This window comes from Oratosquilla oratoria, chromosome 1 (genome assembly GCF_046742065.1).
Source record: "Oratosquilla oratoria isolate Oo_2021 chromosome 1, ASM4674206v1, whole genome shotgun sequence".
Classification (NCBI taxonomy): domain Eukaryota; kingdom Metazoa; phylum Arthropoda; class Malacostraca; order Stomatopoda; family Squillidae; genus Oratosquilla; species Oratosquilla oratoria.
The window spans coordinates 123,855,899-123,866,627 of NC_134777.1; the positions used below are offsets into that span (position 1 = coordinate 123,855,899).

General features: G+C 43.4%; 1 protein-coding gene across 1 annotated transcript in view; it reads left to right on the top strand.

Moving 5' to 3' along the window:
* Positions 1-10,729, top strand: part of pip (heparan sulfate 2-O-sulfotransferase pipe) — a 51,674-nt gene that overhangs the window by 38,806 nt on the left and 2,139 nt on the right. The window contains exons 3-9 of the mRNA XM_076194852.1: positions 359-495; positions 1,468-1,656; positions 2,954-3,033; positions 3,750-3,906; positions 5,185-5,300; positions 6,565-6,719; positions 8,877-10,729. The exon at positions 8,877-10,729 is cut by the window's right edge and continues 2,139 nt beyond it. Of these exons, the coding sequence (XP_076050967.1) occupies positions 359-495; positions 1,468-1,656; positions 2,954-3,033; positions 3,750-3,906; positions 5,185-5,300; positions 6,565-6,719; positions 8,877-9,055 (1,013 nt within the window). The 3' untranslated portion in view covers positions 9,056-10,729. The remainder of the gene's footprint in view (positions 1-358; positions 496-1,467; positions 1,657-2,953; positions 3,034-3,749; positions 3,907-5,184; positions 5,301-6,564; positions 6,720-8,876) is intronic.

Genomic DNA, 10,729 nt, shown 5'->3' on the forward strand with positions numbered 1-10,729 from the left:
ATATGTATATGTACATATCAAAGAACCTTTTCCCACTTATATTTAAAGAAACTGAGTCATAGCAGGAAGACCAACACCAAGAGAGGGTAATACGGTGTTGAATAATTTTGATAAAAACGAATAAATAGAAAAATAAATAAATAAAGGAATAAATAAATTAGTAAGATCCTTCTAATAAAGAGACGGACGCGGGGTGGTTGAGAGTGAAGAAGCGTGAATGAGACTCCCCCACCCCCACTCCCACTCCCACTCCCACTCCCGCTCCCGAAGGTCCTTTGCAACACAGTAGATCCAATGGAGTGACCGATTGACTGATTGATTAATTGCTTGATTGATTGATTGTACAATAACATTGCAGGAGCTCAGCCAGCGCCCCTATCGGCACCGAAAGAAAACAGCGTTTGGCATGTGGAGGTGGAGGAGGAGGAGGAGGAGAAGGAAACTCACAGTAAACCACATAGGTATAAAGTCTACAGGGATGAAGAGTATGCACACGTAAGTATACTTAAATGAAAAGAAGAATTTATATATTTTCACTTTATTGTGTATGTAACACTTCCCTCCCCTTACTAAGTAAAAGAAAATAAATCGTCTTGTGTTATGGCAGAATAAGTTACTTGAAGTACGTCTTGTCGTCAGGACTCGTAAGTGATCTTGCCGACTGCAACTTTGTCGTGTACAAACTCTCCCCAGCTCCATCACAAATCGATGCAACTCCTTTTCATTATTCAGCCATTCATAAAGCATCGTCCACAAGTAACAGATGATTCAATTAATTATCATACATTCCCACACTTTTCAACGATTTCCAAACCTTTACCTAACGCTCCCTTCTGACGACAATCATGTAAACAATAAACAACCATGGTGACATTACGCATCCCTGTCGCTGTCCTATCTTCCCGGAAATCAGTCTTACTACTACCCAGTCTCACACACAATATTCTCAGCATAAAAGATATGCAATTGTTTCAGCAGCCTTCCACATTGAACCTCGTCTACCCTGTAACTCATCTCTTAATCCACAAACACTCAGACCATATCTTTATATTTTTCTAAATATTCCCCACACACTTGTCTCTCTACAAAAACACCTGTTCAACACCTCTTTCTTCCCTGAAACCGCAACAAAGAGTTAACAAACAAAAAGACGAACAACAAATAGATCAGAAAGGCTCCCCACAAACCTGTCTCTCTGCAAAAACAAAAAAATAAATAAAATAAATAAATAAATAAATAAATAAATAAATAAATAAATAAATAAATAAATAAAAATCAACACAATCTCTTTCTTCTCTAAAAGCATACCAAACAGTTAAATAGGCAAATAGACGAGTTAATAAATAGATCAAGGCTACCTCCTTTGTAAGGGGGAAAAAGCCTTTGGTATATGTATGTATGTATGTATGTATGTAAGTTCTCGAAGAAAGGGCTTTCGTCACTCACTCTGTTCCTCTGTCCTGACAGTTAGACCCGATGTCGCTGAACAACACTCGCCACCACCATCGGCTGACGTTGATGTTCAACCGCGTGCCCAAGGTCGGGAGCCAGAGCACGATGGAGCTCCTGAGGTCTCTGAGTTACCGCAACGGCTTCACCTTCCACAAGGACCGCCCGCAGAAGGTGGAGAACATCAAGCTCACACAACGGGAACAAGTGGGTACCCTGTGGTGATCGATCACAACAGCCGTCATGCAAACGGGAATGAACCTCACCGATCTAGGAATTGTATTATAATAGCCTTGATGCGAACGTGGTTTGTTGATATAGAACTCATTCAAAAATATAATTTTTTCTCATTGGGTCCCTTTCCCTACCTTTGGACCCTTTCCCAGTGCAATTCGGGTAACCCTTTATTATTATTATTATTATTTTATTTTTTTTGTCCTCTTTGTGATACAAGGGAGGGAGTGGGTGAGGGTTAGTGGCGTTAGGAAATGGTTATATATAAACGATATTTTGACGCAGCCCGAAGGGATTTCTCCCCGTCTGCTACTTTTTCTACATGCGGACTTGCTGTGGGTGTGCTGTTTCTTACTGCATTGCTTCTAACCCAGGGAAGTGGGCGGGATACAGGGATGACCCGTCATCCACGAGAAGCTAAGATGAGAAGGTGGAAAGGGTGGTGGGTGGGAGTGGAATGGGTGGGGGTGGATAAATATCTTTTGACTTTGGCTACCTCGCTGGTAAAGGGGAAAAGCCCCTGGTATATATAGATGCAATTTTTGTCCACATATTGCACGTGCCATGGTAGAAGGTTAGGTTAGGTGAGTGCAGTAGTTCTGAAGTCAAAGAGAGGTTCTTCCCACAACACTGAATATGTGTAAATATCTTTGAATATGTGTAGATACATTTTTTCCTTTGTCTTCCTGAGGTCACGCTAATTGAATCACTTTTCAAGATTACGCAAAGCTTCTGTTTTTACTAAACATTAGAGTAACTTGGTTGGCCTTTTTTTGTGTATAGAGATTTTTTAATTGCATATAGAGGAATTTTCGCCAAAATACATTCGTTCTACTTTGTCCTCCTCTTGACACTCCCACCTAACCCTGTGACGTCATATATTGCCCCGCTCCCTCTGTGACGTCATCTTTTGCCCCAACCCTCTGCGACGTCAACTCTTGCCCCACCCCCTCTGTGACGTCATTTCTTTCCCCGCCCCTATATGACGTCATATATTGCCATGCCTCCTATATGACGTCATATCTTGTTCCGCCCCCCTCTGTGACGTCATATATTGTCCCGCCCCCTCTGTGACGTCAACACTTGCCCCGCCCCCTACATGGCGTCATCTCTTCCCCCGTCCCCATGTGACGTCATCTCTTGCCCCGCCCCATATGACGTCATTTCTTGACCCCCTCCCCTCTGTGACGTCATATCTTGCTCCGCCCCTCTGTGACGTCATCTCTTGCTTCGCCCCTCTGTGACGTCATCTCTTGCTCCTCCCCTGCAGAAGCGCCTTGTGCAGCTGGTCGACGTGTTCCGACCGCCCTCCGTCTACGTGAAACACGTCTGCTTCATCAACTTCACCACGTGAGTGCCTGGCTGACTGTGCTTCCCTACACGTCACACGCAACCCAACAGCGACCTTGGGTTGCTGATACACACGTATTATGTTCTAGATTCTCATAATGTCTGTGGAGGAAGGACGGGAGAGGACAGAGGATAGGGGTGAATGGAGAGGGGATGTGTATAGATGATGCTGTGATGCATGAGGGGGAGTGGGTGGGGGATGGGGGGGTGAGGAAGTATGTATGAGAAAAAAATTGACGCAGCCCGAAGGGATTTCTCCCCGTCTTCTCCTTTTCTGCATGAGGGGACGGAGAAGGGGGCTCGCCGAATCTATGAAGCGGCCTTGCTGTGGATGTGCTGCGTCTTGCGACACTGCTTCTGACCCAGGGCAGTGGACAGGATGCAGGGATGACCCGTCATCCAGGAGGTGCCAAGATAAGAGGGAGGGGGGAGGGGGGAGGGGAGTGGAACATATAGGAAATGGAATGGGTTGGAGTGGTTTCTATGCCTTTTTCTTTTTGGCTACCCCCCCGTGTAGGGGGAAAAAGCCTTTGGTATATGTATGTACATTTGTATCTATAGTATATCTATATATCCTCATATCTATATCTATATTTGTATCTACAGTATATCTATATATCTTTATATATATATATATATATATATTGATATATACATTTGCATCTACAGTATATCTATATCTACACTCATATTCATATTCACATCCATATTTCTAGTTTCAACACGACGCAGCCCATTTACGTCAACATGGTGCGCGACCCGGTGGAACGCGTCATCTCGTGGTACTACTATGTCCGGGCGCCCTGGTACTTCGTGGAGCGAAAGCAGGCCTTCCCGGAACTTCCCCTGCCCTCCTCCCAGTGGCTCCGAAAGGTGGGTGTCGACCCCTCCCCACCCCCTTGTAACATACGGGTGTATGTTACCTGGGCCAATGGTGACGTAGGGAGAGTGATGCGCGGTTTGGCTTGTGTAGTTTATTCTAGTTAAGATACGTGTGCGTCGGCCTAAGGACGGACGTGGCGTGGTCCCCAAGTGGGGGACCGACCGCGAAGGCCTAGTGACGCGCTACAAGTGCAGAGGTCAGACTGACTGACTGAATGGCCTGCCCGCTCGGGGCAGGCAGTATATATATATATATATATATATATATATATGTATATATATATATATATATATATATATATATATATATATATATATATACACATATATATATATATATATATATATATATATATATATATATACAAGGGACCGACCTCACGCCTGACCAGAGACGACCTAATTGCGGTGACCCTTCCTAGTCTTTCCGATGGTTGAGTCAGATCAACTATCACACAATTCTGCCATGCATGAACTTGCACTTACAATCATGCTTGTGGGGTACATATACACCACACCCTTCCCCCCTCACCCTTATTGTGGCACAGTCCTCTGGATTTAGTGTTCTTTTCCAGTCCAAACGCTCATGAACACACAAATACAAGCACGCACACACACACACACACACACACACACACACACACACACACACACACACACACACACACACACACACACACACACATATACACACACAGACTCCCTTTTCCTTTCCACCTCCTCCTTCCTTCCCCTTCCTCCTTCCCTTCCCCTTCCCCTTACTCCATTCCCAACACCCTGATATCAGTCACTCAAGCCCTTCAAGAAGATGAAACACTTAAAAGGCTAAGTTATGACAAAGGCCAGGTGATTCAGTCCATATCAAAGGGAGGGTGGATACCCCATCACGAAAGGGTCTCGACTGATCCTTTTCCCGTTCAAACCGGAGGCCAAGCTTCAGCTGAGTAAAATTGTTTGTTGTATCTACAGGAAGTATAGAAGCGCTGGTGAAATATCAGTGAATGATAGTCCGTAAGTTTGAGATCTAAGTCTGTCAACCCGCGGACACCTAACACTAACCAGAACAAAATATATGAATAGCGTCACAAGGACAGATGAACCACGTGAATATTGACGAAGTGCATCAGTGCCTGAAGACGTGCCACAGTTCCTGGCGTTAAGTTTCTCCAACTACAGACAGGATTAATCGTGATAGATTTAATTACTATTTTTCTATGTTGCTTCTATAAGCAAGTGAAATACTCGAACTCGTGTACGTTCTTGTTGCAGGACTATGAGACCTGCGTCCTGACGGGAGATCGAGAGTGCCAGTACCTCGAGCGGGACGAGAGGCCCGACTTCGCCCAGCTCACAGAGTTTTTCTGCGGCCAAGAGAAGAAGTGCACGTAAGTGATTATGGTGGTGGTGAAAGTAGTGATAGTAATACCATTAGTGGTCAACAGCAGCTCATGACAGCAAGAGTGGTAGTCAGTCTGTCCGTCAGTCAGCCATTAGTCTTTCGAAGTCCACTGCATGACTTCATCCGCCTCTGCCACATCACTCCTACAAACCTCTCAATATCGTCTCTCCACAACCAAAAACAAACTTGATCCATCTCCTTTCTGGCTACCTGACATGCCCCATCCCACTTCTCTTTAATAACTTCAACATTATTTTTTTTTATTCCAGTCTGCTCTCTTAGCCAGCTTGTCCTTTTCCTGTCTTTCAGTGTTATTCCCAACATTGGTCTCTCCATTACCCTCTTTGTACTGCTTAGCTTTTCCATCGACTTCGTCACTTTCCAAGTTTTACATCCGGAGATCATAATTGGTATTATACACAGATTGTAAATTTTGTTTCAGAAACACAGGTACTCTTATGGTGTTCCTATATATTCCGTAATCAACTTTGTTGTATTGTTTTAATTTATTGTTATGATATCAAAATTTAGCTTTCAGGCGAAATAATTGTATTCTTATTTTTTCAAGTTTCTGACCTTTTGTTACAATTGTTTTACGTTGAACATTACTGTGCTTTGATTTTACTTTCATTCATCTTCAAACCTACCGTCTTATTAATTTATTTATTTATTTATTATGTATCCATCTATTTATTCATTTATCCATTCATTTAGTTATTTGTTATTTTGTTTTTGTTCATGGGGGTACGCAGAAATTTGTTTGTGTGCAATTGTTTTCATTCCTTGCAAAGTATGTGCACATCCATGTGAGTCACCATTGTTCAAATAGCATATTGGCTACTTTTAGCAAATGTATACATTTTTGTATCTTGTATCATTTAAGGTTCATAATATACTCAAGTTTCCTCTCTTTTGTTCTGATTTTATCACCATGAAATCGTACATTTATTTTATTAAAAAATTAATTTCCATCTTGAAAACCTTGTGTATATAAATTTTCCCTTTGTACATTAATTGTAAAAAGTGTGCGCATGCGCAAAACTTAGAACAATGTTTGTAAGCCTTTTGTGTCATGTAAAAAAAACTAGCATTCACAATATAACCTACCCAGTTTTCTGTTATTTAAAAGATAAAATCTATCATTTACAATGAAATCTACCCAATGCACCACGACATTATAGAGACAAACCCGTTAAACGATTTGCTTTTGTCTTCGGAGTTTCATGGTGCTATCGTTGACTCCTTCGCAGGGGTTTCAACACAGAGTACGCGATGCAGAAGGCGAAGGAGAACGTGGAGAGGCATTACTCGGTGGTCGGTGTTCTCGAGGACATCAACAAAACGCTGACGGTCCTCGACCACTACGTGCCGAGGTTCTTCAAGGGAGCCAAGGATCTCTACTGGAGTAAGTCCCAATGTGTCAACTGTGTTTTCAGTTTGGATCGTTTTGTTTGAGTTGTTATCTTGATTTGTTTTGCTTTGTTTTGTTTTGTTTTATCATTAATACAAAGGCACACACACACACACACACACACACACACACACACACACACACACACACACACACACACACACACACACACACACACACACACACACACACACACACACACACACACACACACACGCAATTTGTTATTTACGTATCTAAATTTGTCTGTCTTAGGAGTTACGACTATACAGACCATGCTCTTTGTTATTGTTATGCCTTTATATGTTTGTACCTATAGATAATAGCAATAAACTTACTTTAACTTTACTTCATTCTACATACGCGCGCGCGCACACACACACACACACACACACATGCTGGAACAATACATGAATTCAAATTAAATTTAAGTATGATAATTGAAAAATAAGAATATGCACCAAGTTGGAACCATATTTGAATTTGAAGCTAGAGTAGGAGATTATGTAGGGAAGACGGGGAAGAAACTAACAACTAGGCCGCTGGAACAGGCCAGAGAAGACTAAGTACCAGATCTCAGCAGTCTACAGACACAGTGAAGAATATCTGCATGAAATGAATGAGCAGGTAGCCAATATGGTTTACAAGAAGAGCAGGAAGAGGAGCAGACTGGTCCTGGAAGCGTGGGCGAGCGACGAGGATAGTCTCAACAGATGCATCGACTTGAATCTGGTCTACAAAGGAGAGAGGGAGAGACGAGTCAATAAGCACGCCTCCACTCGACCAGTGAGCTAGACAGTGGGGTGAACGCAGTAGCAGATGTCTGAATGACATCGTAAATAGTAATTGCTAACCATTTGGGTCACGTGACCCCAGTAGGGCTTTGTGTACAGTATAGAGGAAACGAGTTCCGTAGCTTGCCTATGCGCGATGACTAAGACGTTGATGCACGTGACCCTAACGGGTATTTTGTAATTAGTGAATTAGAGCAAGGGTGGGCAACCCTCGGCACGCGTGCAAAACCTAACGGCACATTGACGACTTTTCCCGGCGCGCGAAACCCGGAGAGCTCACCTTAGAAAATAATAACTAATGGATCTCCAACTTCTTTTGTATGACCACTGGTAACCGCATGCTGCGCTGGGATTATGGCCCTTATACAGTAGGAGGTGACTCCGCTGTCACACGAGAAAATTTCGTGTCAAAAATTTGGCTGACTTTGGCACCCACACTTATCAAGGTCGCCCACCCCTGAACTAGACGACTGGAGCGCCGAGGTTTGTTCATGCCCAGCGACTGCTCAAGAAACCCTCCGGTGACACAGCTTACCAAGCATGGAAGAATCTCTGGAAGGAAAAAGTTTTCTGTGATAGAACAAGATGGAGGAATATGCTGGATGGAACCATTATTAGTATGACGTTTCGCTTATTAGACCTTCATCAGGGACATGATGAGCAACCGAAAACGTCGTATTTAATAAATGTTCCATCCCCACATGGTGTTTCTTTTGATGAATCTGCTGGAAACCCTTGATTGGGATTGAAGTCCACATTAGGAGGTGGAGAAGACATTCCCTATGGAATAAAGTCGAGGTCACGTGATGTGACCCACGTCTCCTGTGTGTCCCCTGAAGACGAGCTCTGTAAAGGATTCGAAACATTAGGATGATATAATTTTTTTCTGAATGGTATGTTTCAATCCTTCCAGTTTATAAGTGCGTGTGTGTGTGTATGTAAGTACTTTCATTGTGTACGCTAACCCCAAACTATTTTATTCATCTAAGTCAAATATTTTAGGTTACCTCAACCCATTTTCTGTGGTGACATTCTTTGTAGATATTGTTCTAGTTAATGACAGGTTATCTTATTCAGTTTTAGGAACAACACTGTAACAAAAGGGTTAATATAAGTTAAACTCCATTTGAATGTAACACAAGGTGTGTTTGTATAATTGGATATCAACAAAGCAGCGAACGACTTTGTTCATAACATTTGTATAAAGAACTCTCTTGCTGACCCTTTCAATACTGAGGTTGGTTTCCCTTAACTGAATGAAATCACCTGACGACGGGCTAAATATATATTTCTTTCTTATTATTAAAGAATGAAATGTTGATGCTAACCCTCTCCCTGTCTCCTCCGTGTCTTCCAGATGAGGTACAGAAGTTCTCCAAGGTGAACAAGAACATCTACAAGCCGCCCGTGTCGGAGAAGATCAAAGACATCGTGCGGAAGAACTTCACGAGGGAGATCGAGTTCTACGAGTTCTGCCGGCAGAGACTCCATATGCAGTACGCAGCCCTTCGCCTCCCGAAGGACGAGGCCTCTTAGAGGAGCCTCTAAGGGCACGCTACCCCAACCCCTTGACTTCTTTCGTCCAGGGTCGGCCTCTCAGCTGAGAAGAACTGATCTGCACTAGAATGAGCTGGATATACCAAATTCGAGTATGCCAGGAACCTGAAGGAGCTACTCAGGATGGTTTTCATTTCTTCAGGCTAGAAGCCGACCCTAAGCTGAATGAAAACGCTTGGTGTTAGACAGGACACCATCTGTATGATATACAAAAACAGTGTCATCCTGTCTGACCTTCTAATGGTACCAAGAATGTAGTGCTTTGTGGAGAGAAAATCCAACCCCTCTGTGGACATGGGTGTCCACTGGCCGTCTGTATACTCCAAAGGTCACGATAACCTTCCTGGAGAAGGAGGACTGACCTGTCTCCTTCCTGCTCCCTTGGGATCCAGCGTTAGTTCTTTCTTAGGCTCTCAAGGGTGAGCATAGGGTTCCTCAGAAACGTTTCATCCTTCTTCTTCTTAGGAATCCTGACCTTTCACTGGAAATGGAACCAATCCTCGTGACATGAACCAGACTCTGGAAGCTCGAAGTGCGAGACCAGTTGATGGGTCTGATCCGAGGAGGTCCATGGTCTGATCCCAATGGCCTTCCGACATGAGAAGTGTTTCTGAGTAGTCTATTCCTATACTCCTGAAGTTACCGAAGAAGTTCTTGGTGGGGCAGATAAACAAGAGCCTTACCAGGACACTTTGAGTATTACCTGTGTCATCTTTCCCATAACCACTTCACCCCTGAAACCTATCAAATGAATCCAATCGATCTAAGATGTTCAAAATGACTATTTAGTGTTTAACTATGATGAGGGTGTTAATGAAAACTGTTTTAACTCGCCTCATCCTTGGACAGTGGCCCATGGACAACCCCTCCCCCCGCCCCTGGGGGGAGGGAGGGGATCTAACGAGCCCCCCGCCCCTCAAACTGGAACCACAAACAAGGCCAATTGCATGACAATTCTGTTCAGTGTAGAAGCGGTCTTCCCCAGGCGGTTGAAGAACAGCAAAACATAAGCCCTACAGGGTAATATCGTGGTGCCTCTTTGTATTCTGAAAAATGATGGAATACGTAATCGTTTGTATTCATTTTTAGTGACCACGAACATGGTTAGAATGCCCTGACCATGGATGAATAAAGGAAACGAAGACTATAATATGGAAATATTTTGTTTCGCAAATCAAACTGTGGTCAAATTGTGAAGGAGTTGTGTGTGTGGCAGTGATAATGCGAATCGCGGGGCACTGCAGTCCAGAACACCATGGCGTAGGCCCTGCAAGCTAATCTGAGTCTTTGCAACACCTCAGAATACTATATTTGAAATATTCATATACCAGAAACATCTACCCATCCGTATTTTATGTTGCATATTTTGCATTGTGTTGTGAAAATTATCTCAAACTATAGTAGTCATCATCCAGTCATCCATATATGTATAGATACTCATCCACTCCACGCCCCTCAGATGTATGACTGGAGTTCTCACAGACAGGAAATGACGTCACATTTCTGGAAGATCGACGACTGGAATACGTTACGAAACTGTGAAGACCCTCAACTTTTCGGAAATCATCTCACTTGGGTAAAAGGGGAGGAGCTTATACAGAAAAGGGGTGGAGCTTGTGTGGTAAAAGGGGGCGGAGTTTATGCTGGAAGACT